We start from the raw sequence: 18778 nt of genomic DNA, 5'->3' as shown, positions 1-18778 counted from the left end.
CCAGATATTAAGGTATCTTACCAGAAGCCCGAAGACCTTTCTAGGAAGCACCATATGGTTGAATTCATGGATTCAACAGACAGAAACTACCTTGCTAAATTATGGGCCAAACTTTCATCTAAAAAGTCACCAGTGGTAAGGGCAGGGAAGGGTCACCAGTAGTAGGGCAGGGAGGATGGGGTACAGTGATGATAGAACCTTACTCTGCCCCAGATAAAACGGGGTTTCAGGTCTGAGCATAGTGGCACATGCCTTTAATCCCAGCACTCAGGAGGCAGACACAGGTGGAACTCTGTAAGTTTGGGGCCAGACAGGACTACATAGTGAGACCCTGTCTTAAAAAACAAACAAACAAACTGAGGGAAGGGTTTAGAATTTGGAGCTTATTAAGTTTTCCTAATCTATTCTCTCACATCTGGGAGCTGAAGACAAGATTACTTCTCTCCCCTCCCCATCTCTAGGAATAGTTACTGTCTCTGACATTGAATTTTTAATGTCATTTGAGTACCTTTCTCTCCAGCTCCCAGTAAAAGCACTGGCATTCCACTCCTTTGCTTTGCAATAGAAAAGCACCACAATGAAACAAACACAGTAAGAAGTGTATTTCAAGGGGCAAGTTGGGGGGCTGGAGAGATGGCTCAGAGGTTAAGAGCACTGGCTGTTCTTCCAGAGGTCCTGAGTTCAATTCCCAGCAACCACATGGTGGCTCACAACCATCTATAGTGAGATCTGGTGCCCTCTTCTGGCATGCAGGTATACAGCAGGTAAAACACTCATCTATATAAAACAAATAAAGTTGGTTGGAGCTGGGATGTGACTATGAGTATCTGGGAAAAATCAGTTCTGCTCCAGAAGTGTGCTTCATGGCAGCACTATGTAAAGCAGGCCTGTAACTTTGTCCCAACTCACCCCTCTGGGAACATCCAGAAACCAACCCATGTAGGAGTATCTAATGCACAATAGGGCCTGTGTTCAGTGTAGGTTGTGTTCATTTTCATAGGTAATAATTTTTATGTGATGATCTGGGAACGCAGAGACTTTAAAAATTGCAGTTGCAATGCTTGCAATGCCCCCATAGACTCATGTATGAATGCTTGACCCATAGAGAGTGCACTATTAGGAGGTGTGGCCTTGTTGGAGGAAGTGTGTCACTGTGGAGGTGGGCTTAGGTGTCTCCTATACTCAAGCTAGCCCAGTGTGACACACAGTCTCCTTCTGCTGTTGGCCAACCCAGATGTACAACGCTCAGCTCCTTCTCTAGCACTATGTCTGCCTGCTTCTTGACATGACTATAATGGACTAAACCTCTGAAACTGTAAGCCGGCCCCAACTAAACATTTTTCTTTATAAGAGTCGCCATTGTCATGGTGTCTCTTCACAGCTATAAAACCTGAACAGTGCTGGACTTCTAGCTGTCAACTTAAGGCTAGGCTATTCAAAGCAAGTTACCACACAATCTTCAGAGTCAGAACCAAGGTCAAGTATTATGCTGAGGTACAAAAGGACCTAAGCATTCTCCTGTAAGAGGTGACAGGTGTTGGGAATTCTGAGTGCAAGAATAGATGTTTCTGCTTCACTCTTCTGTTCTTAGAGGACTTCATTTGCTTCCTATGAAAATTCCTTGTTACATTGGATCTCCTCCCCGGGGAATAGGGAGGCAGAAAGGAATTTCAGAGCATTACGCACCATTGCCATCACAGATTGGTAAATGCCAACTTCAGCAGAGGACACATTGGGAATCCCAGTTACATACTGTGCTCAGGGAGGTGCCCTGAGGAGAAGAAGGTAACTGGCACATGAAAGACTCATTGACAGCAGGTGACCATGACAACTGCCCCTTTTCCTCATGTGTCGCCACCAAGATGGTCCCTTCCACGTACACGTCACCTTTTCATTGTCCCTTCCCCTCTCTGGAGTTCCCTTTGATGGCCGTTAATGGGGATGAATCACAGTAAAGAGCACCGAGTGGGGTTTTCATCTGTTTCTCATCTGGTACCTTAGTGGCTATGACCTGAAAAAAGCTATCTTAACACCATGAAAGGTTTCTAACAGATCATACTGCCTGATCCTGCAGTGATACAGGAAACAGCCGAAGAGTTAATAGTGGGATTGCAAGAAATTACAGTTTTTACACAGCAAAGGAAACAGTTACATTCAACAGAACAGAGAGTGAATCACAGAATGGGAAACAATCTTTGTCAACTATACATCAAACAGGAGATTAGTATATACATCTGATCTTAGCCAAAAGGCTAGCAAGCAATTGGATTACTATCTAGGCTCTATTAAAAAAATTAAACATACACACACACAAATAACCTATCCAGTCAGTAAATGGAATAATGAAATGAGCAGGTAGTTCTCAAAGAAAAAAATACAAATGACCAAAACATACTTGAAAAAGTGTTCCACAGCCTTACTTTAGGGAAAAACGTTAAAGCTACTCTCTAGTCCAGATCATAATGGCTAGAAAAAATATCAAGAAAAAAAAGTGACAATAAATGCTGCCAAAGTAGGGGGGTCTGATGTATGCTAATTGAAATGTAAAATAAGGCAGCCACTATAGAAATCAATGTGGACATTTGTCAGATAACTACAAATAGAACTACCGTATGACTCAACGGTCCAACCCTGGCTATGCACCTGAAGCATCGTCCCACGGAGATATTTACACATCTGTGTTTATCGCCACACAAATCACAATAGCCAAAATATAGACCCATGCTAGATGTCCACACAAATGGGAGTGAATGGATAAAGAAAATGTGGTGCCTGTGCATAATGAAATTTTATTCATCTCTAGAGAAGAATGAAATAATGTCATAGGAAATGAATGGAACTGGAAGTCATTGTGTTAAGCGAAGGAATCAAGGCTCAAGACAATTATTGAATATTTCATATATGGAATTTATTGTGTATATCTGTCTGTTTCTCTATGTGTGTGTGTGTGACATGAAAGTAGAAAGAGACTTAATGAAGAAAAAGGAGGAACAAGAGAAGGTAGTAGAATACACAAAATGAAAAGAAGGGGGAGGAAAGAGGGCTGAGAGCGGGCAATAAGGGAAAAATAAGAACCAATTGTATGTATGACTATGTCATAGTGAAGCCCATTTCTTTGCATACTAACCAAAATTATCCTCATTAAGCAGGAGAAAAAAGAAACTATAAAATAAGCTGGGCATGGTGGTGCACACCTTTAATCCTAGCACTTGGGGGAAGAGACAGGGGCAGATGGGTTTTTGTGAATTAGAGGCTAACCTGGTCTACATAGCAAGTTTCAGGATAACCAGGGCTATATAGAGTGACCATGTCTCAAAGAAACAAAAAGAAAAGAAGAGAGAGAAGAGAAAAGATAGGAAAAGAAAAGGAAAAAAGGGGAAAGAAAATATTAGAAGAGACTGGCTCATTTGAGTAGAGACCCTTGTCAAGCTTAACCATCTGAGCCCACATGTTGGAAAGAAAGAGCCGACTTGTGCACGTTTTCCTCTGACCTCTTCATGTATGCCATGGTATAAACGTATACACAGACTGATAGATGTCAAAAAAAATAAGATGCTGCTAATATGAAATAATAATCTTTCTTTGAATGTAATACAGTTAAGATATTTAATATAAAAACTTAAGTAAACTTTTCGTTTGTTGTACCCCGCTCTAATAAGGAAGGCATGAAAGGTCTAAAGAGGCTGGAGAGCTGCTCAGTGGTTAGGAGCACTCACTCGCTGCTCCTGCAGAGAGCGCAAGGTCTCCTCTCACCATGTGGTGGCTCACACCACCTGTCATTCTAATACCACAGGACCCAGTGCCCTCCAAGGACAGCATGCATGCACGTGACACACACGCTCACACACTCAGGTTTTCACACATTCACATAAAATGGGAAGAACTCTTGGGGGAGAGCGAGGAGGGAAAAGGGATCTGGATGGAGACAGGGTGCCCTAGGATTGTTCTATCTAAAGTCCAGGTAGAGGGCAAATGTAATTCCTAACACCAGCCCATCAGACAGTGGTCACTCAAGGACACAGATCTTAGCCTCTGGAAAGTTACTAAAAGAGGAGTAATAGAAACATAACTTTTAATCTAACTGCCAAAGGGGATATAATGACAAATATTGTAACACTATACAGCACTGCTAACCAGTGCAGCAAACAAACACGAAATAAATGGTGCCAGGTCCAGAAACAGTTGAGAAATGCACTAGACACAGCTGTCAGATATTCAATAAGTATTCAACAAAAGTACAAGAAATTTCAATGTTATAGTAATAATTTTAAATGTCATTTCCTTCCTTTGAAGCTGGGTGTAATGCTTCACACCTTTAATCCCAGCACTTGGGAGGCAGAGGCAGTTGGCTCTCTGAGCTCGAGGCCAGCCTGGTCTATAGAGTGAGATCCAGGACCACCAGGGCTACATGGAGAAAATCTGTCTCAAAAACAAAAACAAAACAAGGTATTTGTATTTAGGTGTTTTCCCTGTGTGTGGGTATGTGCATCACATGTATGCAATGCCTATGAAGCTCAGAAGAGGGCGACAGATCCTTTGGAACTGGAATTACAGCTGGTAGTGAGCTGCCATATAGGTGCTGGGAACCCAACCCAGGGCTTCTGCAAGAACGGCAACTGTTCCTAATCCCTGAGCCATCTCTGTGGCTTTTAAAATATGTTCTTGTGTTTGGTTGGGTTTTTTGTTTTGTTTTGTTTTTGTTTGTTTGTTTTGTTTTTTGTTTGTTTGGTTTTGTGTTTTTTGAGACAGGGTTTCTCTGTGTAGCCCTGTCTTAGACTCGCTTTGTAGACCAGGCTGGCCTTGAACTCATAAAGATCCTCCTGTGTCTGCCTCCCTAGTCTAAAATATGTTTTGACTAGGATCTAAAAATAAAGATGTTAATAATCAATCTGATAAAAAAATATGTATAATGCCTCTAGATAAAAAAATAAAAGTTATTTAGAAAAAGCCTAAGTAAGTAAAGGAAGAGGTCATGTTTATGAATTACAACTAACACTGGGCACATGCCAGCTCTCTTCAAATCTACAGATATGATGCAAGCCAGGCAAAATTTCCCACAATTCTTTGTGAAACCTGACAACTTGATTTTTGTATGGAAATGCTGGCACTGTCACAGAAATTTCTGCATGCATGAGACCTACTTATGAAGAAGGTGGCACTGATGAGCAGGAAGAAGATGAGAGCTTTGATATAATTAGTTGCTTAGAAACAGGGGACTAAATTTAACCCCAGCCTTACACTATATACAAAACCTACGGGGTGTTGTCTTAGTTTGGGTTTTATTGTTGTGAAGTGACACCATAACCAAGGCAACCCTTATAAAGGCAGTCCACTATCATCATGGCAGGAAGCATGGCGGCATGTAGGCATGCAGGCAGACGTGATGCTGGAGGAACCAAGAGTTCTTACGTCTTGATCCAGGGGCAGCCAGGAGGCGACAGTCTTCTGCAGGCAACCAGGAGGAGGCTGTAATTCCACACTGGGTGGAGCTTGAGCATAGCAAACCTCTAGTCCCAGCCCCACAGGGACGCACTTCAGGGCCACACCTCCTAACAGTGCCACTCCCTGTGGACCGAGCACTTAAACACGTGAGTCTATGGGAGCAGCACCTATCCAAAGCACCACGGAGTCTACAGAAATGTGAAAAGCAGAGCAGTACTCCCAGAAGATAATGAGGAGAAATTTTATGACCATGACATGGTGAATAGTCTCTTAAAGAAAAACAGAAACAATGCTAACTACAAAGAAATTTGGAAACACTGAATTACATTAAAATTAAGAACTTCTGGTCAGGGGACATGGCTCCACCACTAAGTCTGAGGACCCATGTTCAATACCTGGGACCTATATAGTAGAGGGAGGGAAGTGACTCATGGCAGTTGTTCTCTGAGCTACACGTGTTCCCTAAGGCATGCAGGCGTACTTACATAAAGAAACAAATGCACTAAAAATTTAAATTGGGCTGGAGAGATGGCTCAGTGGTTAAGGGCACTGTCTGTTCTTCCAGAGGTCCTGAGTTCAATTCCCAGCACCCACATGGTGGCTCCTATCCATCTACATAGGGATATGATGTATAAGTGACAGAATATTTGTATCCACACTATAAAGAACTCTTGCAGGTTACCAAGGACAAGACAGAATACACAGGAAAATAACCCCCTAAAATACCCAGGTGGTCCATGATGTTACAACTGCTACATATAACAAAACAGTGAAGGTTATAATCATATTGAGATGCTTATAAGAATAAAACCAAAAGTGCCAAAGTTGTAAGACAGACTTTTAACACAAGACAGTGAAAGGTCTTACATGACAACTGGCTGGGGTTAAACCGTGCATTTAAACAGCAGTCGGACATATTCACTAACGTTGAATGGACATATGCCTTATGTCTCAGCTATGACATTCCTGAATATGCATACACTCAATAAAAAGAGAGGTACACACACCAGAACAGGAGTATTTACAATAGCCTCAGTATCGGTGGCCCTAAACTGGAAATCCAAATGTGTGAACGGTTAAATATATATTGAACTATGTATAATAGTGTAAATGAATATATTTTGATTTATGCATATTTGAAAGACACTGACTTCTTGCACTTTTAATTCATATCAGAATTCAAATAACCTCACCTTTGGTCAGTGATGACCTCAGCTTTGGTCAGTGATGATCTCTTGCAGTTGGCCTCTTTGAAATGAAGTCTTTGATAGCTATCTTGCCATTTGGTAGAGCAAGCTGGTTCATGCTCTTGTACTTTGCCTGGCTAGACCTCATGTTGTGGTGGGAATGTGAAATGATCCCCACAGGTCGTTCGAACACTTTGTCCCCCCAGCTGGTGGTGCTGTTTGGGAAAGTTGTGGTAGACCTAGTTAAAGGGAGTGGGTCACTGGTGCAGGCATTGGGTTTTCTAGCCTGCACCACTTCCTTTCATTCTCTGTTTCCTGAGTGTGGATGCCAGGTGACCAGCCAGCCTCTACTCCTGCCACCAGGCCTCTCTGCCTGCAGCTGTGTATGCCCCTGTGGACCCATAAGCCCAAATAAACCCTTCCTTCCTTCCGTTGCTTTTGTCAGGGAATTCTATCACAGCAACAAAAAAGTAACTAAGATACCTCGGAGCTGTATTTACACTGAGCAGTCCTGGTTCCTTAAGTGACAGGTCATAGTTCAACAACACATTCATTAGAGGTGCCCATTGCTCCTAGGGTGGCCATTGCTTCTGGGACTCTTTTTAGGGGAAAAGGCACTAGGAACCAAACCCAGGGCCTTTTTCAGGGTAGGCAGGATTCTGCCCTCTAGTCCTTTTCAATAGCTAGATAAAATAGTCCAGGAGTTCAGCTTGGTATTTATAATTAAAATTCAGGGCCTCGTGAGTTTTGCTTTTTCTATTATACCTTTATCTTCCTTTTTTTTTTTTTTTATCTTCCTTCCACACTGAGAATCCTTCCCAAAGGCTTCTCAAAGACCTAGGCGATGATAGGATTATGATAGCCCGTTAAATTACTCTGCTGCTTTATCCCACATTGTGAGAACAGCCCTCGAATAACAATACTAATACAATCAGTCCCTGTTATGAAACCTGAAACGTGGTTTTTAAATGTTATTTTCTCTTTTTTCCCCTCATTTTTTATTAGTTCTTTGAGACTTTCATAGCGTTTTTATCATAGTCACCTCTTCCCCCACTCCTCCCTGATCCATTCATTCTTCCCTACCCAACTAATTTTGAGTCCTCTGTTTATTTTTCAAAACCCATTAAGTACAGTTGATGCTGCCTGTAAATTCTTGGATGTGTGGGTTTTCACTGGAGGGCAGCCAGCCCACCATGAAGCCTCACCCTTGGAGACACCCCTCCAGCAGCTATCAACCTCTGGTGTCTTCTCAGCTAGGGGTGGTCGTTTGTAATGTTCCACTATGTTATTTAAGGTGACAACTACACATTGTCAGTCTGTTCTCTGGTACTAATTCTGCAATATGCATGTACTTAACGCTCTTCATTAGACTACCCGTTGTCTGAATTTGTACTGTGTACAGAAAGAACTATTGAAACCATGTCCTGAGTTCTTTTTTGTTTCTTTGTTTTGTATGTTTTTTTAATGTTAATTTTTATTTTTTTCACAATTTATTCTTTACATATCCTGATTGTAGCCCTCTCCCTCAACTCCTCCCAGTCCCACCTTCTCTCCCTCTTCCCCCCTATTCCCTTCCCCTAGTCCACTGAAAGGGGGAGTTTCCACTGCCGTCTGCCCAGTGGATACCTGTCTGTTCCACTCTTAGGCATTGCATTCAAATTTTTCTTTGCTTATTTCTGTCACAAGGGGTTAGTGTTTGTATCTTGGATCTCCACTTCTGAAGTATTTGTTCTTTTCTCCTGAACCCTTCAACCTCTTGCTCTTTTTTTTTTTTTTTTTGAGTTTTAGTTTTTTGCCCTCACTTTCTAGTTCTCTTAAGCTATTATTTTTCTCTCCCTCTCTCATTCTTCTATTTCTTTTGATTTAGTTTTTTCTATAGTAATCTTTTCCCTTGTGTTTCTACTTTATTCCTGAGTTCTGCCACCTCGTTTCTAGGCTTTTAATTATAATATATTTGTTCTTTAATGCCTTGTGTCTTTTACTTATATCTCACTGTTTACTTTGTAACAGTAGATTACAGATTTTATCTGTTTTCTATGTAAACCCTATCTAAGGGAGATATTCGCCCTTATATTTTTCTTGGGATAACCACATATGAAACTTGACTAGATATTTTGCTACCTACCTATACAAAATTAATTTTCTTAAGAGTTTATGAAGTGACTACAGTTTCTTCAAACACCCTAAACTCTATGGCAGTTCCCTCCTGAGATATCCTGGCAGTGTCCATTATGTGAGCTCCATTTTAGTCAGACCTTTCCTTTGTCCTCTGTCGATTGTGTCCTGTTACCCTATTACATTTGTATTCCATTCTCCTCAGCTTCTCTTGGTGTGTGTGGTGGTTTGAGTAAGATGTTCCCCATATACCTGCAGGCATGGTAGGTCTCTCTCTCTCTCTCTCCTGTTAGTTGTTTAAGATGTGAGCCTCCCCACCACAGACCTCAGCTTTTAGTGCCTGCCAAGTATCTGCTACCTGCTGTCATGCTGTTCTCATCATATGGACTTTAACCCTCTGGAACCATAAGCCCCAAACAAACCCTTCCGCTGGTCATGGTGTTTTATTACAGCAATGGAAAAATAATTAATACAGTGGGGGCGTTTTCCTCAAAAAGAACCTCAGTGAGTCAGTTTCAAAATTTTAGTTGACTCAGTTCCTTTAGCTTATGGTGGAGGTCCATCCTCACCCTCGGAGAGGAGACACCCCTTCTATGTTTCAGCTGTGGGCTTGAGGGAATATTTTGGCTCCTGGTTTGTTGCTATGCTTTTGATTTTGCTATTTGGCTCCTAGTTTTTTTATTCTTTGACAGTTTCATATAAGCAAATGATGAATTTAGTTTTCGCCCTCCCCATTTCCTCACTCTCACCCCTCATCCTCTCCCACTGAAGCCTTTCTTCCCGCTAACAGGCCTGTCTCCTTTGTCCACATGTGCTTGGTGTTTGTGGCCCACTGAGTGTAGTTGGAATCGCTTGCATGAGTGCAGGTAGGAGTTACTGCTGCTGTGTATTTTTGTGTGGAGGGTGTAGGAGATACAAAAATTATTTTGGTCCTCGGAGTGGGGCACAGTTATCTCAGAGACTGAGCACTACCCAGCATGTTTGCCTGAGATTGTTATCTCCAGCATCCCAAAATAAAAACAAAACTAAGACCCTGTTGACATAACACTGGGAGGAGTTATCTCCCAGTTATGACATAGTTTAAACCAAGGATCAGAGTAGCCAAATAATAAAAAGAGCATAAGCAAAATCACAGCAGTAAATGTTTGAGCACAGGGTGATTCGGGGCAAAAGAATAATGAATTCACATGAGATTGAATTTGTTACTATTCTGAGCCAGCAAGACGGCTCAGTGGATAAAGGCATGTGCTATGCAAGCCTCGTGATCTAAGTCCAGTCTCTGGAACTCTGGGGAATATGGAAGGAGAGACAATTGGCTGGGACTCAAGTCAGTGCGTCACTCAACTCTAGTCAGAGAAGCTTCCCAAACTGGACAACATGCAGAAAATAAGAGACTTTGGATCACTCAGTCCTAAAGGAGATTTCTTCATCAAACCCTTCTCCCCAAGGCTCAGGGAGCTATGTAGAAGAGAAGGAAGAAAAGTGAGAACCAGAGATGGTAGATGACTACAAAGAAACAGCATTTTCCTGATACAACAGGATGGGTGTACATGTGAACTCACAGGCACTGTGACAGCACATGTAAGACTGCACAGGGTAACTGACAGAAATCCAAGTACAGAGACGGGGAAGTGGACACAAAGTCCCACTCCTAACCAAGAAGCTATTGGCAGCTGATACCTGCTGGGAAAGGGAACTCGGCTTTCTCCCGCAGAGCATTGCTGAGCACATCAGCCACACACAGGGCAGGCCCAATGACCATGAGTAATTGTCCAACATAAAATGAATTCCATGTTTTTTATGTGCTTCCTTTTGTGTTTTTATATATTTGTGTTAGTCTTGATTTTAATTTTTGTGGTATTTTGAGAGAGAAAGAAATAAAAACGATTAAGTTGGATGAATAGGGAGATGGGAGGAACTGGGAGAAATTGAAATGGGGGGAAGAATATAATCAAAATATTATATGAACAAAACTTTGAGAGAAAAAAATATAGAAAGAGAAAACCAGTTGCACAAAGTCTTTCAACTTCTGCACACACACTGTGACATACACCCTCCCGCCTCCCCATGGCATGTACATATGTGACAATAATTATTTTAAACATAAATAGTAAATATATAATTCTAAAAATAAAATAATCACAGAGTTTGCTAGTGTGTGGTTATTCTATTTCAGTGTGAAGCTATCAGATGCAGTTTTGGATTTATTTATATACTTTTCTCGGTAGGGCTTGAATAGGGCTTTTTCCGTTCTCATCTTGTTGGAGCTTCTTTTGACCTCTCAATACACATTTTCTTCTCCTCATGCCTTTCTAAGAGACACAGAGCACATGGCCGGAGAAAGAGGAAGGAGGAGCTGGCCTTGGTAAAGAAGTGTCCATCTGAGAGCCTGTGACCAGTGAGCTCATGATACCCCTCAGGAGTCAGGTTCTAAAGATAAATTTAAATTCAAATATGTAGCCTCAACTTTTTCAAGATAGGAGCAGATGATAGCAAGTTCCACTCCGCATAGTTTTTAAAAGGGAAATATCCATTCTATTGTATGGTAAAGACAATTACTGAGCCTCTGCTTTGTGCTGGGTGTAGGGCATGCAGCAGTAACGTAGTGACCAAGCAATATCTGGTCTCTGGGATGTACTTTCTCCAGAGATGCTGACACATGCCAGTTCTGACATTAGTATGGAGCAGAGACACTCCCAAAGGCATGAGCTCATAATAATAATAACTAGGATTACATCAGTGTCATTCTCAAAAAATTTAACTTTAATAAAATTTCCCCCAAAGACATTACAACACTTAACACCATGGCTTACTGTAATTTACCGTGGCTTGTACCCTGGCATGCTTGTTTGACACTGTTCCCATCTCAGTTTTAAGTGAAAGCTGACCTACAGTGGAATCTGGTCATGAAATGGAAAATCAAAACACCTAGGCTTATTTCAGATTAAGTTATTGCAGGGAATGGTTAATGTACTTCAAATGCAATGCTGTTGCAGCACATGCTATAATATGCCTCTGCTTTAATAATAGTCTCTTATGCAGAACAAATAAGCACTTGCTAAGTCTTGTTTAGTAAAGTAAGAATTTTATATCCAGGAGCTTAAAGTGGGGTGGGTGGACCAGTATTTGAAAAGTTGCCAAATGGGTCAACAGTCCTCGGAGGTTCTGATTATAAACCTCTGTGAGGTTATACACAGTGTGCATGCCTCTCTTGCACACTCACTCTCTCATTTAGCCCTTTTCCAGGTCCTTTTTTTTTAATTTTTTTCCAAGATCATGAACCTTTTAAATAAAAAAATAAAGGTGTCTTTTATATTGCCGTATTGCCACCCAGTGTTTCCCTGTAAGTGCTTATAGGGATAATGAGGAAGGGAAAGTGCAGAAGAAACAACTCTCAGTTTTTACTGTTTCCAGGCCATCTTAATTATGTATTTAAATATGTTTGTTCAATCACTTACTTCATGTGAAGAGATAAAAGTGAACTCTACCCTGTGTCCTTCAGAAGTCTATCAGCTCATAAGAAAGATGAAAGAAAAATTCAAGGCCTGGCATGATATTTTATATCTGTCTTCATAGCACTGGGGTGGGGGGGTAATACTAAAACTCCGGTCCACCTCCAGGTCAGCCAGGACTAGACAGCAAGACCTTGTCTCAAGCAAGCAAAAGACATGTGACTATGAAGCCAAGCATGATGGTGCACACCTTTAATCCCAGCACTCAGGGAAGCAGAGGCAGGCAGACCTTTGTGAGTTCCAGGCCAGCCTGGTCTACAAAGCGAGTCCAGGATAGCCAAGGCTACACAGAAAAATCCTGTCTCGAAAAAACAAACCAAAAAGTGACTATAAAATATTATTAAAAACTGTCATATTATGGGTTTGGATGTGGCTCAGTTGGCAGAGGACTTGCCTAGTCCTCTGCAGAAAGCCCTGACTTTTATCCCTAGCCCCACAGGAACTGGTCATGGTGGCCACACATCTATAATCTCAGCACTGGGGCATGGAAGAAGAAGGGTCAGAAATTCAGGGTTATCTTTGACTATGGAGTGAGTTTGAGACCAGGCTAAGATACACAAGATCCTGTCTCTGAATAAACAAAAAGTAAAACTACAAATTAAAGAACTTGACATTATTGTCAAATAAAATTTCCGTATTAAACTTTAGTGTCTGCAAAGTATTTGGCTTATTTATAAAATTTGTTTTTATCTTTCCACTAAGTAAATATCATTGTTTTTTATGCCTGTCTGCCCTGCCCCCTTTACTAGGAGAAAATGATTATAGCTATTTTGATCACCTGACATCTTTTTCATGTTGATTTTCTGATCATGTATTTTGCCTAGGAAAGAGCTTCATTCAATAGACAGCATGAGACAGCCCGACAGGCACTCATGGGGAAGACGCCCCGTGATCACACGCTCCTGTTTCAAAGGTAGTTGATCACACTGGTTGAAGCCTGAGCAATCATAGATTGATGTTGCATTGTCTACACACACCAAACGAACCCTCAGTCATCAATATATGCAGAGATTCTCTGCATCCAAATGGAGCTGGTGGTTCAGTATTAAACTCTGTCTCAAAGTTGTAGATCTTCATTTAGATGCTGTTTTAAGAGGCACACTATGGTCTATAGCTACAGAAATTGATGGGTTTTACTGACTGAAAACAAAATGACATTTCTAGTAGTGTATGAATTGCCTGTACCAAGGCTGTTCATGACTGAAGGTTAATTATAATCCTGTTGAGTTCCCTGTGCTTGTCTGTCATCACTGTCCAGATGACGGTAATTATTTGTGAGGTGATTTGTTCAGTGACTCCTTTAGGCCATAGATCCCAGAAGCATGATGACTATGGTATCTTTATTAAGCCGTGAATTTTTGGTCCTAGGTATAAAATGTTTTTCTTAGTGCCTGTCACATAGTGATAGCATCATAGATATTACTGGCTGTAACAGTTATTGTTCTATTAATTACTATGTATGAAAAGGCATACTTAGCCTTTTTAGATTTTACTCAAAATAACTAAACAGATCATGGGATGGGTATATAATCTTTCTTGTTATTTTCTCATTAATGTCATGGGTTTCAGTGTTCTGAATTCCCTTTTCTATGTGACCTTTTAGAATATTTGAGAAATGACCATATCTTTTGGCTGAAATCAAGTATAGAATATTTGAGTAATAAATTTAGAATTTTAGAGTATTGCTAAGATCAATGACCAAACTTTAAATACAGCACTCAAAAATGCTTTTTAGTAAAGCTCCGAATGCAAAGACCCAGGAAGCTGAATCTCAAAAGCCATTTGAAATTTTCTCAGTGTTGCCTCTATTGTCTGTGATACACGTTGGGAATCTCTAGTCACTATCAATAATATTAAATTTTTGTTTGCCATAACATCAAAGGAAGTATAATTACTTTTTTCCACAATATGTTATCATCAGGTGGTCCAATTCAAAATACAAGGTTTTGTGATGTACGCAAAGTTCGGGTGGGGGTTGGGGTGGGTGGCAACTAGACTATAATGCCCCCACACACACACCTGAAGCTAAGTCAGTAAGCAGCAGGTGCCTGACTCTTTACACCTACCGTCACAGGACCTAAGCAGTTTTGAGTATGAGCTCCAAATGGACCCCCACAGGTAGAAGGGTACTGTGACAGTATGTATTTCTGTGGAGTTTGGTTGCTGTATACAAAGCATCTCTAGCAAGGCAGAGGTGAATATGCAGGGTTTATATGGGCTACTGATTCTTTTTATTGCAAGGCAATCTGAGGGAGAAGGCATATACTTCCTACCTATCAGAATAGGTGACAAGTAATATTTCATAACTAGTACTTAATTCAGAGAATAATATTAGAACTAGAAATGTTTTACCTGGGGATCATTTCAAAGAATTAGGTTATAAACAAAATAGGGAAATGCCCATTTCAATTTTTCTAGTAATTGGTATATTGCTAAATGGACTAGGGTTATAATGGGATACATACAATGTCAAGAGAGGTAATTTGCCAATATCAGTGATTAAGTGGATAAGGACTGTTTCAACAATACATGTGTGCTTCATCTTCAAGTTAGGCTGCAGTGATGCCACCATCCAAGGCAAGGTCTGAAGGGAGTGATTCTAAGTAGATTCCATTGGCATTTGTAGTTCTGCGACTACAATGGTCACTGTTTAGATTTTGCATATATGTGATATATGTGATAGCACTATAGAACTCTTTCTGTCTCTAGGGGGCCAGTGCCAATACCTGCTGTCAGTGGCCAACCATATTTTACAACAATAGATGAACTACCGAAAATTTTTGAATTCTCTGAAGATCACTTCAAAGCTCAGTTTGGACCATCCCCTGAACCAAGGTTAGTGGATCGAACAGCTACTCTCTGCGGGCTTGTTAAAATCCTAGTTTTCATCTGTGAGCTTTAAAGAAGTTACAAAAACGTGCATCCTGCCCACCGTCACTATGATGTGTGAGAAGAGAGCTTGTGTAGAGCACATGGCACCGTGGGGCCGTCCTTGCACTCTGAGGGAGGGACACAGTAGGGCAGCAGGAGGCTGTATTCCATCCAGCGGCGGATAAGACAGGAATGCAGCAGTGCCGCAGGCAGCCTTTCTTGTAGAGCAGAGGGTGACAGTCTGGCTGGGACTTAGCTGGGACTTGACTCCTGGCTTACCATTGTCCCTGGCCAGTATTTAACATAGTTCTCTTGGTTTCCAATGATTCTGAAGTCACCCAAAAGCTTTTCAATATGAAAGTGAGCCAGATCGGTACCTGTAATTTGCCACAGACATCTCTGATTAGTGCAATATCAACTGATGGCTGAATGTATAAATGTATAAATTATACATTTAAAGGGCCGTCTCAAGGTCCCCATGTTCTAATATGTCAAAAAGCAGTACAAAAGCTGCATACGAAAGGTCACTTAAAATTTTATTTAGAGAGGGCTGGGGAGATGGCTGAGTGGGTGGCGTGCTTGCCACACAGGCATGAGGGCCTGAATTTGGGTCCCCAGCAGCCACAGCTGGGCACAGCAGTACACACCTGTAATCCCACAAGAAGATCCCTGGGGCTTGCTGGCCAGTCAATCTTGCTGAGCAACCCTGTCTAAAAAATTAAGAATTGAATAAATAATTCATTAAATAAATAAATCTGAAGAAGACACTCAGTGTCAACATCAGCCTCTGGCCTCCACATGCACACAAAAAAAATTTTTTAATGTCACTAAATTTTTAAAATTAAAAAATATTAATGTCACTAAGGGCTGGCAGAGGGCTTAGCAGGCAAAGCACTGATTGTGCAAGGTTGATGACATGAGTTTAATCCCCAGAACCACGAAAAGTGGACGTGACAACAACCCCATAAAGCTGTCTTCTGACTTCCACATGTGCTCTGTGGCTCATGCATGCTCTCTCTCACACAGTAAGAATGAATTTGAATGTTATTAAAATGTTGTTGGAGATATAAAAAAAATACGGATGAGGTGGCAAAAATGTTTTGATTACTTATGTATACTTATTATTAATAAAGAGTTCACACAAAATGATTTGAAAAACACTAAAGTCCTTAACGAATAAGTGAGCAGAAATTATACACTGTTTACAAAGGAAGTGGGCTTGGGGCTAATAAATACATGAGAGGAATAGTGTTTGACGTACCTTGTAATTGGAAAGCACTTCCAAGTAATGGAGCACTCCCTGCCTGGTGAGTCGGCAAAGCCTCTTTTAATTCTTTTTAAAGCAGAGAGAGATGTTGTGAGAGGGTTTAGATTTTGTTGGGGAAAAATTTCACAACCTTTTGGAAACCAGCTTGAAACTGTCTTAGTTTGCCTCTCTGTTGCTGTGGTAACACCCTGACAACAAACAACCTGGGAAGGAAAGGGCTTATTTCAGCCCCCATGTCCAGGTAACAGTCCATGACGGAAGTAAGCCAGGGCAGGAACCTGGACACAGCAGCGAAGCAGAAGCCATGGATGGGGTACTGCATTCAGGCCTTGCCCCCACGGCTTGCTCAGCCTGTTTTCTTGTCCAACTCAGGAACCAGGCAGAGCACTACCCTTCCCACTTCTATCGTTAATCAGGAAAATGCCCCACAGACATGTCATAGGCCAATCTGATGGAGACAATTTCTCAATTGAGGTTCGCTCTTTACAAGTGATTCCAGTTTGTGTCAAACTAACCATCACAGACACTTACAGCAAAATCCGAAAAACTGTACTCACTATGGGGCCAATTATCTCACTGTGGATTGAGATAATTCACAGAAAGACAGTCTTAGTCTACGGAGGCTGCTATAATAAAACACCGTGGATCAGATATTATCCAGAAACAAAAATTTATTTCACACACCCATATGAAGATGCATGCACATGCACGCACTCACGAACATGCACACAAACACACACAAAAACCTGCACTTGTTTCTAAACTCCTAAGCAGAGGATCTGCACTTGTTCAGCTTACTTTATACACCTGCGGTTATGTCCACGCTTCACTCTTTGTAGGTCCTGCATCATGTTCTTACAATGGAGAAGGAGTTTTTGCTATGATGTACAGTACTTAGTACGAGTTAAGTTAGGTCACCAGCTGCAGATATTGCTTAGAACTAGGTTAGTGGAGGTATATTTGTAAACTACTGACATTACTCAATAATAGTAACCCATAAAGTCATGGATGTAAATTTTATGGTCATTAGGAGTTTTTGAGCCTCAAAACCATTTTCATTTTTCATGTTTTCCATAGCAAGGATCCCCATTCTACAGTACTGCCCCCTTGTCCATGGGCCGCAGAAGTTCCTTTTCAGCTTCCAGAGGGTGGGGTTCCTTTGTGCCCAGGATCAACAAGTGACAGTGATGGAGATGGGGCCTTAAAAGGTATGTGTCGTTCTACCTAAGGTTTACCTACACTACCATAAATATGCTTCCCACTGTTTTGACCCTTCCCAAAGATAGGAACTAAATGGCTGTTTTCAAGTCAGAGGATGCCACTGTTATAGATGAGAAACAAAGTTCGGAGTGGTTGGAAGCTCATCTTTGGTCACTTAGCAACTTAGATCGAAGCTCATTACTGGAGTCTGGCCAAATCAGGACACATGCTCTCGGAGGCATCTGAGGTGATCCCATCTAGTAAATGGGGAGGGAAGCACAAAGGGTTTCAAAATGCTGTACCACCTCCTGTGTAGGAGGAGGTGGTTTGGTAGAATGGGTTTAGTGTTGAAGGGTCTGGCTCAATGCCTCCCTTCACTCTCTTTCTTGCTCCTTAGCACACACGTGGATGTGGCATGTCCACACAGAGACAGAATGGCCATTTCACTTTCCCCTCCGGGCTGTGTGGCCATGGTCATGAGTAACCCTGAGTGAAACCCTGAGCACTCTGGAGAAACTGAAGGGCTACAGGTAAAAATGGAAAGACCCCAAAGTCAGGATGGAAAGGGCACTTATCTGAGTCATTGATACCAGGCCACTCAAGCTAACAGAATTCCATAGAACCTGGAGGATATGAAAGAAGGAACCACATAGAACCCTAGGAGATGTTCTGCCTGAACCCTTGCTCGTGAGAGTGACCAGAGGATCTCAAAGGAAGCTAGAGGTCACAGTTTGCCCCAGCCGTGAGGACATGGTAGGTGATGGTACCTAAAGGAAGGAAAGACTAAGGTAGGCATCTGCCAACTAAGAGTAGACATCTTCCTCTCTGAGTTCATCGAGGAAGGAAAGGAAAGGAAGGAAATACCAGATAGACTGAATGCTCTCTCATCTCCCCCTCACCTCTATCTCCCTAGCTATCCCTTTCCCAAATCCATGACTTTGGTCTTGTTTTGTGATGCATTTAGTTTAGCCAGAGCCATCTGTATAATAATCATTGGATTGGAACTATCCATTGGAGCCTGGTGGAGACACCGGTGGATCCACATTTGAAGGCAGTTGGTTTTGTCAGTAGGAAATGGTTCAAAATAAATCTTAAGCCAGGCAGTGGTGGTGCATGCCTTTAACCCCAGCACTCTGGAGGTAGAGACAGGCAAATCTCTGTGAGTTTGAGGTCAGCCTGGTCTA

The 18778-nt window shown here is 41.6% G+C and overlaps 1 protein-coding gene across 2 annotated transcripts in view; it reads left to right on the top strand.

The window, feature by feature from the left end:
• The window catches only part of Lrguk (leucine rich repeats and guanylate kinase domain containing), a 108919-nt gene that overhangs the window by 89051 nt on the left and 1090 nt on the right, over nt 1–18778 (top strand). The window contains exons 16-19 of one of the 2 annotated variants that reach the window (XM_060380212.1): nt 5–135; nt 13081–13169; nt 14966–15091; nt 17472–17602. In XM_060380212.1, the coding sequence (XP_060236195.1) occupies nt 5–135; nt 13081–13169; nt 14966–15091; nt 17472–17602 (477 nt within the window). Of the gene's footprint in view, nt 1–4; nt 136–13080; nt 13170–14965; nt 15092–17471; nt 17603–18778 lie in introns of those variants that run through there. The other variant, XR_009590762.1, reaches the window with a different exon arrangement.

Source organism: Meriones unguiculatus, chromosome 3, assembly GCF_030254825.1.
Source record: "Meriones unguiculatus strain TT.TT164.6M chromosome 3, Bangor_MerUng_6.1, whole genome shotgun sequence".
Classification (NCBI taxonomy): Eukaryota; Metazoa; Chordata; class Mammalia; order Rodentia; family Muridae; genus Meriones; species Meriones unguiculatus.
The sequence above is the reverse complement of the archived record's forward strand: the minus strand, read 5'-3'. Positions and strand labels throughout refer to the sequence as shown.